This window comes from Alligator mississippiensis, chromosome 1 (genome assembly GCF_030867095.1).
Source record: "Alligator mississippiensis isolate rAllMis1 chromosome 1, rAllMis1, whole genome shotgun sequence".
Taxonomy (NCBI): domain Eukaryota; kingdom Metazoa; phylum Chordata; order Crocodylia; family Alligatoridae; genus Alligator; species Alligator mississippiensis.
The window spans coordinates 20,496,602-20,515,827 of record NC_081824.1 but is presented as its reverse complement, the minus strand read 5'-3'; the positions used below and the strand labels follow the sequence as shown (position 1 = coordinate 20,515,827).

Here is a 19,226-nt window from a genome sequence, read left to right as displayed (position 1 = left end):
AATTCTTGTGTACTTTGGGAACTTTAAAATAGTTCCCAGAACCTCCCATGATGCGGTCCAGTCCAAAAAGTTGAGGGGAAGAAGTTTCAGCCATGTTCCCCTGCTTCCCCCTCCTAGATCTGCCTCTGTTTCTAACAATACTTACCCAGGCAGGTGCTAATTACCGTGCCACAAAATTCAATACCTTAATTTATCTTCCTCCCATGTTAGTTAAATGTCTCATATAACTCTGTACTTATATAAAAAATAATAATAATTTGGATCAACAATGCATTCCTCAAAGAAAAAGCTCTAAGGTGAACTGACAGTGAATGTTTTTTCATCAGATATTTATGATCATAATATTCAGTGGTATTTTGAAGGTGCAGAATTATTGTAACTGATCAAACTGTTGCAACTGTAAGTCGTAATTACTTTGCAGTGCTGGGAGAGACAAATCTGGATATGTATTATTGTATTGTAAACATTATTTTTAATGTATAAGAACTACAAGTGATCAGAGCTGGCATATACCAGAGTTAGATGACACATTAGTTGAATATATAAAGTTAGAGAATAGGCCTAAATAGCATTGATTAAGTTGTTTTACATCTAATTTCTTTACATGAATACTAAAATATAGACATTGTAACTTGCAGTTGTATTCAAAAGGTCCTTTGTTCAACTCACCACTTCCAAAAACCTCATTAAACAAAAAATCTATCTGCTTTGAAGTTCATTCCCCTATTGATTTATAGAAAAAAATGATTCAAGAACTATCTAAAATAGTAGCAATTGAAAAGATAATGTGGGATAAAAGGATATGTTTTGTGGATAGTGTCTCCAGGAATGAGGTGATTGTGTTTTGGAATGTAATCAGAGCTTCGCACTTACATGATTCTTCAGTTGTGAGCAGACTGCTGGGTGTCACTCCTAGGAGAGAAACAATGGTTAAAGTAGTTCTGGTCTTTATGATTCTTGGGAATAGAGGCATAACACAATTGTGTCCTGCATAGCAGGATTTGGGGTGCCAGCAGCAGCTGCTATTTTTGTACCCTTCCTAAAGTGCCTTTGAGGGCTCATGCCCTACTTGCAAACCCCACCTCCCCTTCGGTAAACTACTGCTTGGGAACCTCAAGGAATCTTGGGAGTTAAAAGATCATTTGAAAAAATTGCTTTAGATATGAACAGACAGACAAATGATGCAGAGTTAAAAGAGAGGGAGGGGATCTTACTGCATGTCATCTTACTGCTGCCCCATGGTAACTGTTTTGTGTCTCCCTTCCTATTCCACAATAAATGGATGTTAAGCTGCAGGAACTTAGCTCTGTTTCATTCAGGGTTAGCTTTCACTAACCAAGGGATAGGATGGATACCCAAAACAATTACCGGTACTCAACTGACACCTGGTAACTCTCCCTCCAGTTCTGTCAGTAAGATTTGTTTGCTTGTCTCTACCCAAAATGCTTTAAAGCCGTCAAGAGCATTTAAAATGTGATTTACTTTCCACTTCTGTGCTGTTATTTTGTAGTTTACTCAGAGACAAAGATAATAAACAAGGCAGTTTCTCAGGCAGTTTTAAACTAATGGAACACTGCAGTATTTAGGCTGCAAACACTGTTGGAAATATTTCAATCCTAATAAAGATGTTTTATTGGCATTACTTTAAAGGAACTATGAAATATTTCTAATACTGCAAGGTTCAGAAATCTAGTTTTGTAAAGTTTTTAGTTTTGTAAAGTCTCGTGTTCTTTCCTGTTAAAAACAAATTGGAAGTATCAAAACTTACACAATGTGAATAGGGACAGGGAGTGGCTAAAGCTGAGCTATATAAAAATTATTTAGACATGTATCCGTTTCAAAATGGTAAGGAGGCAGCTGGAAATCCAAATTAACTTAAATAGCTAACAAGCTATATCTTGCAAACATTGTTGAGCTAAAGTGTTGGTCACGAAGATATCTAAGAGCACACAAAAAATTGTTCATGGTTAGTTAAACGATGTGGACACAAGTTCATTCCAATATACTTATAGAATACACCAATACATGTCCCAAGGATTTTACAATCTAGTATACTATTACTATTTGAAGATCCACATTAGTTTGATTCCTAAATTGCAAGCGAGTTGGTAGTTGCCTGAATCTCAGTAGCAGAGGGTTTATATTTACCTCCTGATGTCCATTCAGAGTTACACTAGACTTTAAGAGTGGATGGATTCATTTTTAAATGGATTCATTTTTAAAATGGTAAAAATTAATTTGCTTTGGAGCCGGTGTTGAGACTGGTGTCTCCTTGACTCCACTGAACTTCTATTTGTTCAGCTACCTTCTTTGGAACATTCCACTGGCTTGATGGCCAACATACAAAGAGCAGCTATTCAAGCTTCAGCTGGAAAAAAGTCAGTTCAAAATATCACACCAACATGGTTGGTTTCCAACTGACTGCCAGTGAAGTTTCATATTTGCGTTAAAATTCTCCAACAGACAAACGCAAACTTTCCTTGAATTAGGTCCTTTTCGGCCAAGTGCTTCTCACGTGGCCTTGCTCCAAGTATACTCTGACACCTTCTGCAGCTCATCTCTAGAGGTGAAATCTAGCGTGCCTTCTTCTGGATACTGAGATAATTGATTTTTTGCAGAGCCTAGGCATGTCAGTTGCCTTTAAGAAGCTCTACAAGCCATACAAAATGTTCTCTTGCTGTATACTTGCATTTCATTTAAATTTACTTCACCCTGGTGAGATGTCCAAGATCCACAAAATTTTGTTGGTTTTTTTTTGCAGGAGTTTATTTAGCTACCTTCACAGATGTCATGCTTTGCTATTTCTATTTACCGTCTCAGGGAACGCACAGGTTTTGTGTCCTGTTTCTCCTATTCTTTTAATGCTACAGGGAAGTAATTAGTGAGCTCATTGCAGTATAAATTGCATTCATCCAATTTAACTCTTCAGTCATTTTAATTAAAAGCACTAAGACCAGCTCTTATTAGAATAATTCCCGCCCTAGAATATCTTCCCTTCTGTGCCTTGTGCCTTGCCAGCTCAGTTTGCTTGTCTATGTTCCTCAGCTCCCTGTTTTTTCCACATCATCCCCAACCATCCTCCTCTTCCCACCTATGTATCATACAGCCTCAGAATATCTCCTCCGAGCCTACTTCTCAGAACACACCTATACCTCACACTTATTCCAAGACATCCCAATATATACCATAACTAAAAACAAATTAAAATACGGAACTGGCTAATGTGAACACCTGTCTTACAACTGCTCACTCATGTAACCCTTAGCCTTGGTAACCCTTCCTAGTTTATGCCATCCTTTCTTCCATTATGTCCATTTCATTTGCCTAATATTTTCCTCACTTAAGCCGATGATAAAACCCTTGATAAGGCTACACTGATCTGACCACGCCGATAAGGAAAAAAATTGGTGGCTCTCTCTCTTCAATCCAATCTCCATAGACTTAGGCAGCAGAAGGCCAGGGATAACAGGGCTTAGCCCCCCACAAATGCATGGCAGTGGTGGCAGTGCAGAGGACCGCAGAGCTGCCCCAGGTGTGGGCTCCAGGTGGCTGCAGCTGTGGCGGGGGGCACATACAGACAGACACACAGCCACATCCTGCAGCTTCAGGGTGGAGTACTGCCCACCACAGCAGGTAAGTCCATCGTGGAGAAGGGGCATGGGAGGGCAGATTGAGGCCCCCTGCAGTCAGGGAGGGAGTGAGAAAGAGGCAGGGGCAGGTGCTGGGGTGAATGTGGCCCTGGGGCGGGTTGTGGGATGCTCGGAGCCCAGGCGGCTCATCCAGGGGCACGGGGGGGCTCTTGTTGCAGCGTTGCATCCCAGCAGAGGCACAGCAGGCGCATGCCCCCAGGATCTGTGTGCAGGGCAAAGGCAGGCTGCTGCCCCACTGCTGCTGCCCTGGGAGTGGCGCCATGTGCCTGCCACCACTGGGCTGTGCCTCACCATCTGCCCACCCGGCAGCAGGACACACATGGCATTGCGCCACTCCCAGGGCAGCGGCAGCAGGGCGCAGAGCCCAGCCCACCACCCCACACACAGATCTGGGGGCACATGCCTGCCATGCCTCTGCCAGGGTGCGCATAGGGGCAGGAGCCCCCCTGCGCCCCTAGACAAGCCACTCAGGCTTCGACCATCCCACAACCCACCCTGGCTCTGGGGGGACAGACGAGGAGCTGCAAGGTCATTGCCCAGTCCCACTCCTGGGAGCTGCAGGGTCGGTGTGTGTATGTTGTGTGTATGTCTCCTGCCCCACTTGGGGGCAGGGTGTGTGCATGTGTGTATATGCATGTGCTGCACTGTCAAACCCAGCCTCTCCCCCACCCTCTGGTGCCTCCTCCCCACTCTCATCTTGGATTTCCTTTAAATTATTATGGTCACCCTGTACCTGAACAGTGCCTATTCCTCAGGTGTTGCACTTCATACCTGAGGTTTGTAAATTATAATGAGGTCCTGAGCTATAACATGCCAGTTAATTCCCATACAGTGTAACAGTTGTTTTAGTTAATGCATTAAAATAACTATTTGAAGGGTCACATGGTTGCAATTGTTAATGAAAGCAGAAATAAAATGGCAAAAAGAGACTATAGTTTCATAAGTTTTGAAGAGCTTTGTGGGTAGCATCTCAAAAAGCAAAAATACTTCAAGAAATGCATTCAGCTGAAAAAAATGCACTAATTTCTTACTAGAGCATGTTTTCTTATCCGGATTTAAGGTAAAGCCTTCGTAGCAGTCACAGCTGTAGGAACCATCAGTATTCACACAGACTTGCTGGCAGTCATGGGATCCCTGTGCACACGCATCCACTCCTACAGAAGGATAACTTGCATTGATTGAATATAATTTAAGCTTCTTTAATACTTCATTGTGTTTCTGTTAAGACCCAAACCATGAACTTGCTTGCCTTTCTGGATAGGGTGGGATTAATTATCTAATTAAAAATAACAACCACCACCACCATGCAATGGCTGTTTGGTGGACTAGGATATGAGATATGCTTGGCTAAACTCCATGCCACAATGATGCACATGGCCTTCTAATCCATAACTATTGTCTTTAGTTATTGCCAAGTCTGAGGAGTGTTACAAGTCATAACTGTTGTTATATGTTGACTTGTATAATATGAGCTATTATATGTAGACCCATAGAAAAGTAGACCAACCCCTTGATTCAGACAGGATCATTCCTGACTAGTATTTCTAACAATTGTAGATACTGTTCTAGAACAAGAAATGGACGGCTCATGTGTCTCCAATTATTACCTGAAATAGGGAGAAATGAGTAAACTGGGATTATACTTACAGGAGATAAACATAAGCTTCCAGGTAGTTTCTCAAAACAAACCCAAAAAATTAAAGCATTAAGGAGAGAGACATTATAGACCAGGATACATTCAGTTCTTACTGGAGCAAGTTTTCCGATCTGGATTCAAGGTGTAGCCTTCATAGCAGTCACATCCGTAGGACCCATCAATATTCAAACAGATCTGCTGGCAATCGTGGGTTCCAAGTGCACATATATTTGGCCCTATGGCAAGCATTTTATATATACATTATCACACGGCAAGCACACTATTCCTCCCCAAACAGTTGTACTGTTTTAACACGTCATATTTACAAACAGATTACCAATAGGAGTGAAACTAGGAAGCCCCGTTACACATGGTCGCCGTACAATGATTGTTTTCGGGACTAGGATATGGGATAACTAAATTCCTATTCAGTGTACACACCACAAAAAGCTGTTATGACATCAGGCACTAACTGGGAACTCCTTTATAATCATATCCAAAGAGAAAGAGAGAGGCACCTGTTTCTTTACTCTGATACAGCTTGATCGCATGCAGTTAACACAGGAGTGGCAATTCACAGAGTAGATCTCCCAGCACGAGCTGTGTCCTTCCACATGCCATCCCCTATGTGCTGATATGCCACTAACTCTATGCCACAGGGAGTGTGTATGGCCTCCCAGCCCCCAAAAACAATATCTACTTCACTCCTTCCACAAGTCAGGAAGCGCTTGCTATTTATATCTAATGAGTTTACAATAACCCAGGGCCCTTTAGATGTGAAGGACTAGCTAGGTGTCAAACAGTATTTGTGGTTATTGGTTACTACATTTGAAAGAGTTTGGAGAGGTCATGTGTTACATGTCAAAGCATTACTAGAAAAAGGAAAAAAAAGGTAAAGAAGATTATTGCCTTTAAAAAACTAAACAAAAGTTAGCAGGAAGCTTCCCAAAGATAACTATGTAACTTAATAGAGTAAGGAGAAATATTTTTCTCCTGAATGCATTTACTAAACCAAGATTCAATTCTTACTGGAGCAAGTTTTCTTATCTGGATTCAAGGTATAGCCTTCGTAGCAGTCGCATCTGAAGGACCCGTTTGCATTCACACAGAGCTGCTCACAGTCGTGGGTTCCAAGTGCGCATACATCCACTCCTGTCAGAGGCATTGTACAGAGGAAGCACATAGTCACTGCCAAAGCTGTCTACCTTTTAACATTGCACATTTCTAAATATATTTCCACTAGGATCAAACCAGGGCCCTACACTACTCATGTTGGCTGTGCAGTTGGACTAAATGTGTAATACTGAGACATTTTTGTTGAGCGATCACATCATGAAAAATGATGACATTTTGCCCTGACTGGCAACACTTCTGTACCCATATACGTAGACATGCAAGCAGCACTCGGCCACCTTTAAGTGAAACAGGATTTGGCCCCTAGTTGTTTTGGGGGGGGGGGGGGGGGGGGTTACCCTGACACTGATTCGCTATGGCTATGTGCAGTTCACAAAGGAGTGGAAAATAGAGGTCTGGAGATGCACATTGTAGGTGACCTTCCAGCTCCATTCCCAGCCCTGAGGCTTGGTCTGCAGTTAATCTCCATGCAGCATTGTGCATAGCCTGCCAACCTCCCATACTACATGTTGCCCCGCAAGTCATAGGAGTCTTACAGTTCATATCTGGCATGTACATTATCATGGAGTCTTTAGATATGCTACAGCATCATTACAATGAACCCATAGGGACTAGAAGAAAAGTTCATTAAGAGAGAGTGTTCACTATAATAGTAAGTTAATTTGCTGCATAATGAAAATACTGCTTCCTGCTGCTGGGATTGTTTAAAGTGGCATTTGTTCTGCATCAGGTGCCAATTCCCAGTTATTGCCATTATTGCACCTTTAAAAAGTTTTAGAAAGGACATACTTCTCACAATGTTAGTAGAAATAGAGAGGGGATTGAAGAGGGTTATTGCTTTTAAGACTTTAATAGATGCTAACTAGAAGTTTCCCAAACAGAACCAGAAAAAATAACCTATTAGAGAGAGAGAGAGAGAGAGAGAGAGACGCTTCTTTCAGCTGAACACATCCCATTCTTACTGGAGCAAGTTTTCCTGTCTGGATTCAAGGTGTAGCCTTTGTAGCAGTCACATCTGAAGGACCGGTCAGCATTCACACAGACCTGCTCACAGTCATGGGTTCCGAGTCCACATACATCAACCCCTGTCATAGGTGTTTTACAGAACAAGAACAAAGTCACAACCAAAGTTGTATATATCTTGTAACATTTCACATTTAAAAGTATTTTTCCATTATGATTGAAACCAAGGCTGAATATTGTATATTATCCACTCAGTGGCTGTTTGCTGAACTAGGATTTGTAATACAAAAAACTTTCTATCCAATGTCCACATCACAAGTAGATATTAGAACATATGGCATTACTGATGACCCTTTCATAATCAGAAGTGAGAGAGTATTCATTGAAGTGATCAAGCCTGTCACAGTTAGAAGTACTTTAACCTCTGAGCTATTGGGCAAAGGGTATGGGAAGCAGAAAGATAGCAAGCCCAGCAAGAGTGATTAAGGGCTGGCTCTAGGAGAGGGTCCATGTGAGGGAAGCTGCTTGCAGTCTGGAGTCAGGCACCTAACACCTTGGAAAGGGTAGGGCTTAAGCCCCTCTCTTTGGTATCTCCTGTTGACTAGCTTAGGTGAATCCTTGCTTACAACACTGGGTTTTGTGGGTGCCATTCCTAAACATTTATCTCTTCCCATGCATGGTAAAGAGGTGCCCCATTTCGGGCTATAGATTGTACTAGTGGAAAAGGCGTTGAAACATTCAGCACTGCAAGGCTCAATAATACCTGCATCCTTCCTCCCCTGCTTGTGGACAGGACTCAGCCCAAAATCATGGCACTATGAATCAGGCTTCTATGTTTCTATTCTTTGCTCTGCCAGTCATGCACTATGTGACCATATGCAGTAGGCACAACTCCTTCCTCCCCTTGCTTCTCCCCTACTTTCCCCTGCACCAGTTCACTGCCAGAGCCCTGGTGCTTCATGGCTGTCCATCTATGGGATGGTCACTAGTAAGAAATTCTTCTCTCCAGGCCTTGGAGCCCTGAGGCTAAAGAAACCTCCTGTGGCTGGAACATACCCATCCCATCAAGGTCAGGAGAATGAACATCGCAGTAAGTCTGTACCACTCCTGCTTTTCCCCACCTAACCCCTGATGCTGGTAGACAGCTGAACTGGTGATGTGCCTACTCCCAACTCCAACTATTTCAAGGGCCTTTGGATATACCCATGGGAGGATCTAGAATTTTGCAAAGGGAGGTACAGATGGTAAGGTGCATGCATCATCACATATAACACAACACATTTTTCTCCAATTAAAGAAGCTTTACTAATATACTAGGGCCTAAAGCTGCATTATTCAATTTAAGACTGAAGCTAAAAACAAATATAACTTCATTGGAATTAATTTTAAAAATCTGCCAGGCAGTGAAATAGCAGCTTCATTACCAGGAGCAGTTAACAGACAGCAGAATTGCTTGATTGATGGAACATCAAGACCATTAAAAAGAAGAGGGGGTTGTTAATACCTGTAGAAAGAAGAGTTTAGAAGGGATCAGCTAGATTATAATGAGCCATGAAGTCAATTGACTCCCTCAGCACTGCCTGACTAGAAATGTTGCTGTGGTTTTAAACTTTGGGTGGAGCAGGAATCAGAGGGGATGCAAGTGTACCAGTGTATCCCACCGATCCATCCCTGGTTATACCCCATTTCTGGGTGCTGTTTCAAGTCATCCTGATAGAACTAAATTATTATGAAGTCCTTAAATGAAAAGAGGGAGGCAAACACAAAATGATATCTTGAGTTATTTCAGTTGCTTCTTTTAAGCAGGCATTGGAGGGTTCTCATGCTTCAAATTTTACTGCAAGCAGAAAGAAAGTAGGAAAGAGGAAGGAAGCATGTTTTCACAAGTCAAAGAGAAGTTTGCTGTACTGAGAAATAGTAAGATACATTTTTAAACTCAGTCCAGCACTGTCTACTTACTGGAGCAAGATTTCCTGTCTGGATTCAAGGTGAAGCCTTCGTAGCAGTCACAGGTATAGGAGCCATTGGTACTGACACAGACCTGCTCACAATCATGGGTCCCAAGTGCACACATATCCACATCTGTGAAAGGCATTTTAAAGGAGAATGTTAATCAAAAAAGTGATTACCTGCAGGATACCACATGGAACAGATTTACCATCGCTAACTATTCACTGGACTTGGATATATGATCTCATGGGATTTTCCTCCACAATGTACCTCATAAATATGTGAATATAATATCTGACACCATTTGGCAACTTATTTGTAGTCATCACAGAGAAGGCAGCCACTGAACTGAATTTGTCTCTCACCATAGGCGGGGATAGACATACAAAATAAATCAGTGCACGAGCACAGAGGTGTGCAAGAACATAGGCTGGAAGGGATCTCTTTGGCCACTGAGGTCAGTCCCTTCTTACCATATCATATTATCTTTTTCATAAATGTATTGAATCTGTTTAACAACTAATTACGTTTTACCCACAATCATGGAATCTGGTTTCTAAAATCCATCATAACTGCCCTGAATAGGACCACTGTCATGTGCAATGAAGACCGGCAGGAAGACCACAAACATTGACAGCAATACACTGCAGTAGATCAAAGTGAAGGGAGTTATCTCCTGCAGGACCCTATTAATCACACTGAGATCTCAAATGATTTCATATCTGCACTCACAATCTGAAAGCTAAGACAAGAAGCAAGTTAATGATACATGCACATGGTATAAAACATGAGAGAGTTAGAGACTAGTGAGAACAGAAAAATACTGCAGAGTGACTGGGAGAATAGGGATCTTACCCTCTTCAGGGATAAGAATGGGGGAAAACATGAGAAGAATGCAGAATATTCTCCAGCTTGCAGAGTACAGAGGCAACAGCAGCCAGTTACAACATGGGCACCTCTGGCTGCCATTATCCATCTGTGCCACATCCAAAGGACAACTATAGAAGGGCAGGATGGGGGAAAAGTCTCTAGAATGCATAACTTTGCAATCAGGAGATTCATTAAGGCACAAGAAGTTCCCAAAGGCAGAGCTGTTTCTGTAGTTGGTTTATTGTTGCTACATTACCTACACATTTTAGAATCATATGGGCAGCAAAATACAAAATGGGATTCAACTTTGAGCAGGGGAATGAAAAAGCAGACCAATATATCTGGGGGAAATCATCTGGGATGCAAGTACTCAGGCATGTGAACACCTGGCAGGTAGTAATAAGAAAAGAGATTTAGTGAACAGCAAACTGGATAGAAGTATGGAGTGTGACACAGTAGGCGAAAAGGCTGTTTTGGGGCTGCCTATGCAGCATACCTTTACAAAGCTGTGGCTTTCCATTCAACTTCCGAAGCCCATCTCTCAAACAACCAGAGCTTGCTGGTCTTTAGGATGGTTATTTGAGACAGGGTTCACTTTACTTAACAGGGTAACAATAAAGTGCCTGGGGTCAATTAGCTTTGTCAAACACCAAAGCAGAATGGAGGAAAACAGCAGGAAAAGTGAATGAGAAAAATAGCATTTGATGAAAATAAGATGGTATTGGAGATTTCTAAACGCATCTATAGGGCTTAGGCAGACAAGGTTCCTTGGGTGAATTTGATATCTTTTATTAGACCAACCCAAATGTTTGGAGAATAGTTATTAAGCAAGCTTTCGGGTTCAAAAACCCTTCGTCAGGCTAAGGAAGCTGCAGCAGTTGGTGTGTGCTCTTCCTGGATGGAATGAAAAGTCTATAGGGCTTAGACTTTTCTTCCAAGAATGATGCAAGAGGTACCTAGTCCCCATATTAGGTCTGAAAAATCTCAACCCAAACACGTTCTGTCCTGTTATTCCCTTGAAAACCAGAGGCTTTGTCTCAATGGCCTAGCTTTCAATAAAAATCCATAAATTATGTTTTTTTGAAAAGATGAAGAGCTCTAACATAACTAGCCCCCAGTTTTGCAGTATAGGCAAGCCAAGCTTCCACTGACCCAGACAACATTACAAAGCTAAGAGGTTTTCTTCTCAGTGGTGGTCCTGTTTTGAATAATGTTCCCAATGCACTGAGCATTTGATTTTAGCCCAACTATGTTGTCCTTGAACATTAAGCATATTGTTTCCCATGGTGCCATTTTGGCTTGGTTTGGTTTGCTTGCTGTCTGTGTACATCAATTTTTCTTTGACCAAGTACTAGGCTGTGGCTATAGAACAGGATTTTGTTTTCTACCATCTTAAAGGTCCCTTAGAGTCATTCTGGCTATTAGCAACCTTTTGAACAAGTTATCCTGTCTTTTGAGAACAGAAATTGATTCTCCTATTTTGGCAAGTGAGTCCTAGAGACCAAATCCTGGCTTGCACTGTACTTGGGTGCATGTCAGAAAACCCAGAGTTATTAATGGGTGCATAAGTTAATCAACTCTATTCTGCTCATTTCTCCAAACCTCTGCATGAAGGCTATATAGGTCTCAGGAGAGTCTGGTCTGCATGTTTATTTTGCAGAGGATTATACCCATTTCCTGACACCAGCCAGAACTCAGCCATCACACCAATAACTCAGCATACTGAGAAACCAAACCTCAAGGCATTTCCTAAGTTACTAATACCTGAGTAAAGTGTCCTAACTGCAAATGGTCCTCCACATTTCTTTTATAATGAACTAACAAAATATGTCTATATTCACGGCCCACATTTGAAGTGTTGATGGTAGTTTAGTTTTATGCTTCGATTCAATTTTTTGGAAGATACTGAGAAAAATAATACTTTCTCCACAGTATCGCCTCACAATCATCTGAAGTTTAATATTCTTCAGTATTCTTGGTTCTGATTGTTCTAGATACACTGCCTTGACTAATTCTTTATACATTTTATTTTACTTAGTAAAAATTAGATATTAATTAAAATTTACCAGTAAGGGCTTAGGACATTTATTTTACAAGACATCACTAACTGTCAGAAAGACACAGCTTTCTTCTTACAGGGGCAGAAGGATTGCTGAGTCAGCTGTCTCAGAAGTCAGCTGAGACTCCTCCTACACAAAAATCCAAATTAGCATTCTGTTCCTCTAAATGGGCGTTTGTATTCAAAGACAAATGAACTTCACTAATTTAGAGCCCTTGGTGCACTTCAAGCCCAAATCAAATGCACATTCTGCATTCTGAATGTTTCCAAAAGAGTAAAGAGGGTGAATTTCAACCTCTAAGACCAGGAGACCTACTTTCTTATCATAGAAAAGGAGGGTTGGAATGGACCTCAGGAGGTCATCTAGTCCAACCCCCTGTTCAAACCAGGACTATTCCCAGCTAGATCATCCCAGCCAAGGCTTTGTCTAGCAAGGTCTTAAAAACCTCCAAGGACGGAGAGTCCACCGCCTCTCTGGGTAACCTGTTGCGGTGTTTTACTACCCTCCTAGTGAGAAAATTCTTCCTAATATCTAACCTAAATGTCCCTTGCTGCAACTCGAGACCATTGCTCCTTGTTCGCTCATCTGCCACCACTGAGAACAGTCCAGCTCCATCCTCTTTCAAACACCTTTGAGTTAGTTGAAGGCTGCTATTAAATCCCCTCTCAGTCTCCTCTTCTCCAGATTAAATAAGACCAGTTCCCTCAGTCTTTCCTCATAACTTAAGTCATGTCCCCCAGCCTCCTCACCATTTTCATTACCTTCCGCTGGACTCTCTCCAATTTGTCCACATCCTTTCTGTAGTGGGGCCCAAAACTGAACACGGTACTCCAGATGTGGCCTCACCAGTGCTGAATAGAGGGGAATAATCACTTCCCTTGATAAACTGAGATTTAAGATTACTTGCCTACACCCAGGCTTGAACTACCAGGCTTTTTTGGTTATCAGCTCACAACCCAGGGCCTTCAGCCACAGAAGAAACCTAAAAAACAGCTTACCAAGCAAGTTACCAAGAAACACAAAGTGATCCCAGTACGACAAGCTGCTGCCACACAGCAGTGCCAGCACAGTGAAATGACACTGTTCTGGCTCAGTGCTATTATCTACTAACAACTCAACATGCCCCGTGCACTCAGGGTAGTGTGACAGTTCTTCCACAGTGATTACTTTGGGGCTCTGAAGAGCTACTAAACACAGTTGCTCTTCTCTCCCTCCTTCCCAGCTACACAGAAAGAAAAACAAAGGACATGTGCAACTCCAGTTCATTTGCTCAGTAAGTCACCGACTATATGAAGCTGAAGTATGCCTCCCTCCAAAAGCAGTCCCACTGAAATCAATGGTGTTACTTGCTCAGTAGGTTGCTGTTCAGTGGAAGGGATTTCAGTCCGGCCACCAATGAATAAAGACTTTAATTTTCTACCCAGGTGGTACTAAATAAAGTATGTGAACATGATAGATGCACTTCTCGGAAGAGAGAAACACTTCTTTCTTCCTTGCAGAGTGGCAGCAGCAGAACCCAAGCACATAACTTCCTTCTTGGAAAATGATCTTACCACAAAAAGTCTCCTTGAATTTGGATGTCAACTTTCCGATCACGTCGTAGGTCTCCACATAAGAGACATGTTCATCCAGTGGCTCACTGGCCATCAGCCTCAAGGACTGGATGTCTGCCCGGCCTACTCCAACTGCGTAGATCTCGATGCCAGAAGCCTGGGCTCTATCTGCTATCTCCTGCACCTGGTCCTGGGGATGCCCGTCTGTCACAATGATGGCTACCTTGGGGATATTGAGAGAAGATGGCCGAGCCCCTGCTTCTTCAGCAAAGACTTCTTCCATGGCTGTCTGAATGGCTAGGCCAGTCATTGTGCCGGCAGACAAGGGTTCAATGCGGGACACAGCTTCCTTCATGGAGGCTTTGTCGAAATAGGTCCGGAGGGGGAACTCAATGTTGACTGTGCTGGCATAATTTAAGACTGCCACACGGGTGGCTCTTTCTCCTACGTCCAGAGTATCAATCATTTTTGACAGGAAGATTTTCACCTTCTCAAACTCCTCGACTCGGACACTACGAGAACTGTCTATGATAAACACAAGGTCCAGGGGCCGGCTCTTGCAAGTATGCACTGCAAAGAATGAGAGAAGAAACGTAAATCCTCATAAACTCCAAATTCAAGCTGCCCTTACTTGCAAGCTGCTCCTACATACTAAATGAGGGGGTGCTTGGGTACATTTATAAGATGATTAAATACCACAGTGACAGCTGCATTAGAAACACCTTTCACTGGAAGTCACAGAAAGAAGTAAATTGCAATTTTACATGCCTAAGTATTAAATCAAGTATTGAATGAAAATTATGTTAACAGCTGTAGTGATGACACAAAAACATCCCTTAGAGGCATAAACTGTTTGAAATTGGGTTGTTTGTTTTTATAAATGTTTAAACTTGAATTTCCCACTTTTAAGTCCAGGTAGGTAAAGTACTGATTAGATCATTCCTGGTTTACATATGAACAACAACAGTAATCACATGGCTGCCTGTTAATCAAGAATTTCTTTTTGATTGTATTTTACACCCAGTGGAAAGTAAGAGCATGAGATAACTAAGCCAGCAAGCAGCCAGAAACAGAGGATGCTGTGATAAAAGTGCTTCTTTTGGAGGCTCCTTTAAAACACGATTTTCAGTTTAAAAAAAAAACAATCCCAAAGGAATGTTAATTAGGAACAAATCAACATACACAAATTGCATAGACTCCTAGAAAAGTCGGGCTGGAAGGGACCTCCAGATTTAGTCCAACCCCCTGCTTAAGGCAGAATCAGCCCCATTCAAACCATCCCATACAAACGACCATTTAAACCAGTGATTCTCAACATTTTTTGTACCAAGACCCATGTGTAAACATCACTGGCCAGACCCAATTCAGTGCCTTTCACTCCCGACCCGCTGCCCCCAGCATGTGGGATGGGGAGTGTGGGGCAGAGGGGCCCAAGCAGCCCCTTGCAGACTGCCAGCCTGCAAGGGGAAAGCCACGGTTCCTCACATTTTTCTCTTTTAAAGGAGAATCCATTTTTAAAGCTTGTTTGCAACCCTTTCATTTATTCCTGCAACCCACTTTTGGGTCCTGACCCACCAGTTGAGAAAAGCTGATGTAAACTCTACATAGTACTGGCACAATACAGACCTAACACCTAAACCTGGCACAGGTAAAGCAGGGGAACCACCACAGCCGGCACCCCGCGTCTGGAAAAGGCTGTTAATATACACTCAGGAGACCCAGGCTACGGTTGCCAACCCCGTCTGAATCTATTCCAGGAGGTTTTCAGCACGCCAGCGTACCCGCGACACAACACGAACGTGCCCGTGTGCTTGCATTAATCAGATGATGGACATCAGGAAGGCAAATGCACATTACTATTACATTTTAAAAACCCACTGGACTACGGTATAAATCGGATTCGAAATATCGAAATATCGATTCTCATGAATGCCCTATCATTTATCTCCAGGGGCGACTCTCCTGGAGATTTAGATTGAATCCCTGGGCAATCCCAGAGGGGTTGGCAACACAAGGCAACCTGCGACAGCAGAAAGCAATGTCCCCATCTGCCCCCGGTGTAAAATCCCTTCCTGCCCCCAAACCTGGCGAGGGGGCTGATGCAGAGCGGAGGGACAAGACCCTCTAGCCAGGACCCTCCAGCTTGGGTCCCAGCAGGGAGGGGGACACATGTAGCAGCAGGAGGGGTCGCGGGCGCCCAGCAAAGCCCGCAAGGGACCGAGCAGGGGAAGCATCCCCAGCAGGGAGCAGCCGGTACCTGCGGGCTGGGCCGGGGCCGGGGCCGGGGCCGGGGAGCCCGGCGGCAGCAGCAGCGCGAGGCAGCCCAGGAGCCGGAGCGGGAGCGGGAGCTGCATGGTGCCGCCCTGCCCTGCCCTGCCCGGCCCAGCCCCGCGCCCTTAAAGCTCGGCGCCCGGCGGGGAGGCGGCTCCGGGGCGGGACCGGCCCCCTGCGCCGCTCGGGGGCCCGCCGGGGCGGACACCAGAGGGGCCGGGGGGTGGCCCCAGGATGGGGGCAGAGGACGGGGGGGCAGCGAAAATGATGAGGGGCTGCGGGACGTGGCTGGCGGGTGCGTGTAGCTCGCAGAGGACAAGACGGAGCAGGGGTTCAGCTCGCCGCAGCGCGGCCCCAGAGCGGGGCGCGGGCTGTCCGCAGGGCCGGCGGGCTGCAGCCAGGGGCAGCTTCCTCCCGGGGACGTGGTGAAGCACTAAAGCAGGCTGCCCGGAGAGGTGGGGACTCTCCCTTGTCGGAGGTTGTCAAACCCGGCTAGACAACGCCTTGTCCCGGGTGATGGAGGTGGGGCTGGCCCTGCAGGGGTTGGATGAGGGGCCTCCTGCGGTCCCTTCCAGCCCTCATTTTCTACGATTGATCTGGTAAGACAAAAGGACCAGGTTACCTAGAGGTAGCTACACGAAACAGGGCTCTGTTAAGGTTATTGGACTTTTCTCATTGCACTGAGGTCCTGGCCCTTTCCAAACCTCGTTTTCTATGACTGGGCCCGCTCTGGAGCTGGTGCCTGCGACAGGCTTGGTCCAATAAGTGGTTTTTCCCCCAACAAAACTCTCAGCTCTGGCGTGGTTTCTGGAGCGTTGCAGCTGCCGATGGCACTCTCCTGCGGCAACCAGTACAGCTCCCAATAGGTAAATGCAGTATCCAAACCCTTCTGGCTAGCTGTGGGCTTGCCAAGCTGCTCTGCAACAGGAGTGGCTCTGGTGGTTTTTTTCTGTAGCCAAAAAAAAAAAAAAAGAGTGAAAGCAAAGAGCTGGCACTTTCTGACAGGAGCCTGGTGGCTGGAAGGGTTGGGAACCACGGCAATAAGGCTGTAGCAGCACCCGGCCAGGTGGGATCCAGTCATCCTCAGGAAACACAGGCCTGAAGCGGCCACACACAGCCACTGGCTGCCCAGCCTTGGGTAGCTCAAGTTGCCCCCCCACGCAAACCCTGCATCCCCCAGGGGCTTATGGCAGAAAATCTTTTCCAAAGAAGCCTGTGTGCATGAGCATGTAAGTGCACGCCTTGGGTGTGCGCTAAAATAGGAGTGTTCAACCTCTGGCCCACGAGACAAATTCAGTCCAGAGCCATGGCATCCAGCCCGCAGAGCTCCCCACTGATTGGGAAATTTGGTGGTGGGGGAGCAGTGGCAAGTAATACGGCCACCCTTCCCCCGCTGCCAGATTACCAAACCTTGCCCCTTCCCCACCCAGGGGCCAGATCATGCCTCTTTCCCCCTTGCATGGCTGGATCAGGACCAGGCCATGCCCCCTCCTCCCATGCAGCCAGGTTGGAGACAGACCACACCCTCCTCCCCCAGTGCAGCCAGATCCAGCCCCTCCTTGCCATTGCACCCGCCAGATCCAGCCCATGGACAAACGGAGCACTGTCCACCCAGCCGGAGTGGGGAATAAGACAGGGTGCTCTTGTGCTAGAACAAACCTACGTGTACACTTAGCAAAGGCTACAGAGGTTTGCCTCCTTCATTTTTCCCTGCTGGGCTGGGCAGATGTTGACTGCTGTACTTCATTGTCACCCACTTGGACAATTCTTTGGGTACTCCTGACCCCCTAATCACCCCCAAAACAGCAGAACAGTCAAGTGCCCAGGAAGGCACTTGGGAAGTTTGAACCTCCAAACAACTCTTTGTGCTACTCTCTGCTCTCCCTCTGGATTCATACAGCAGCCAGCCCACAGGTACCCTCAACTCCATAGTCCTGTCACAGGATAGATTCCTACCAACCTCAGTAAAGTCCAGGTCTGCAGTGGGCAGAGCAGTAGTTCTGAACCTTATTAGGCTCAAAACAGCCCTCAGAAAACTTAAGCCTTTAGTTCTCACTTGTGCTTTTGACTATGGGAAAATAAGAGCAATTCTTCTGTTGCAAGAAATCAGAAAGGCCACAAAAGGGCAGAATGTTTTTCATGCTATAGATTCCTGTTTGAAGCCTCCAGGTTTGTTAGATGTGCAAACATGATTCAGATAAGTGCTAACATTGCGTGGCTGCCTTGAAAACATCTTGGGCACTCTGGGAATCACTAACAGAGGCACCAGTAAAGATGGTATCCATAACCCAGTCTGGGCACCACTTCCACCAGTGGGGTAACTAGTATTTTCGGTGCCCTGCACAGAGGTGTACATAGCAGGGGGTTTCCAGGCTCCAGCAGCTAGTCTCCATCCGTGCTGGGCCATAGGAAGTGGTCAGCAAGGGGCCCCATCCAATGGGGTGCAGGCAAAGTGCTACCAAAACCCATGGCAAGCACCAATATAAGAGCCATCAAATTCAGCAGCAGCATTAACCCCCTGCAGCCTCCCTCTCCTTCAAAGCAAGCTTCAGTCCCTCAACTGTCTTGTGCACCACATGCCCAACTAGCACCAGCCTTGCCCTCAGGTGCCAGCATGCCTTAGGTGCATTAATTGTGGCCTCTGTCCTCCCCTGCCCATGCCCTGCAAATGGTACTTGGTATCACTTCCTTCCCCCTAGCCCTGGTGCAACACTTGGCCCCCCTCAGGCCTTGTTGGGGTTTCAGCCTTCCTGGCTTTGGACCTTTTTCTCTGGCTGTGCCCCCTCAGGCTAGGTCCACTCCCTCAGCTCTTGGCTTCTGGGCCCCTGGACCTGGTCTCGTCTTTCTTGGGCCCCTGACCTAGGCAAGGCTGCTGTCTTGTGTCCCAGCCCCTGGAGTCGGTGACCCAGGCCAGGCTGCTCTCCTGCTGCTCAGCCCCTCCAGGTCTCTGTTCTGGGTGCCTTTCAGGTGCCTCATGGCCTCCATCCTGCCCCATAGCCACAACCCAGTCCTCTGGTCATAGACTTAAGCATAACATAAATACAAGCAAACTGCTTCTCTAACTGAACCATCACCCACGCTGGGTCAATGCCCCACCTCAACCCCATTAGCTGCTCTGTCTAGCTCCCCAGGGTAGCTT

At 45.3% G+C, this 19,226-nt stretch overlaps 1 protein-coding gene across 1 annotated transcript; it reads right to left on the bottom strand.

Moving 5' to 3' along the window:
• On the bottom strand, positions 1 to 16,205 carry MATN3 (matrilin 3). Its single transcript, XM_014601592.3, has 8 exons — positions 16,074 to 16,205; positions 13,817 to 14,386; positions 9,343 to 9,465; positions 7,383 to 7,505; positions 6,316 to 6,438; positions 5,400 to 5,522; positions 4,682 to 4,804; positions 1 to 912 (listed from the first exon to the last, which is right to left on the bottom strand). Exons 1-8 carry the CDS (start codon positions 16,168 to 16,170, stop codon positions 749 to 751), a joined length of 1,446 nt encoding a protein of 481 aa, XP_014457078.3. The 5' UTR covers positions 16,171 to 16,205; the 3' UTR covers positions 1 to 748.
• Positions 16,206 to 19,226: the final 3,021 nt, after the last annotated feature.

What these genes read in the sequence shown, in the direction of transcription:
- MATN3 (XM_014601592.3), bottom strand. Translation starts at nt 16,170, where the DNA reads ATGCAGCTCCCGCTCCCGCTCCGGCTCCTGGGCTGCCTCGCGCTGCTG. An exon ending in GGCCCCGGCCCAGCCCGCAG is followed by an intron (nt 14,387 to 16,073) that starts GTACCGGCTGCT and finishes CATTCTTTGCAG; the next exon opens with TGCATACTTGCAAGAGCCGG. An exon ending in AGACAGGAAAACTTGCTCCA is followed by an intron (nt 6,439 to 7,382) that starts GTAAGAATGGGA and finishes TGCCTCTGACAG; the next exon opens with GAGTGGATGTATGCGCACTT.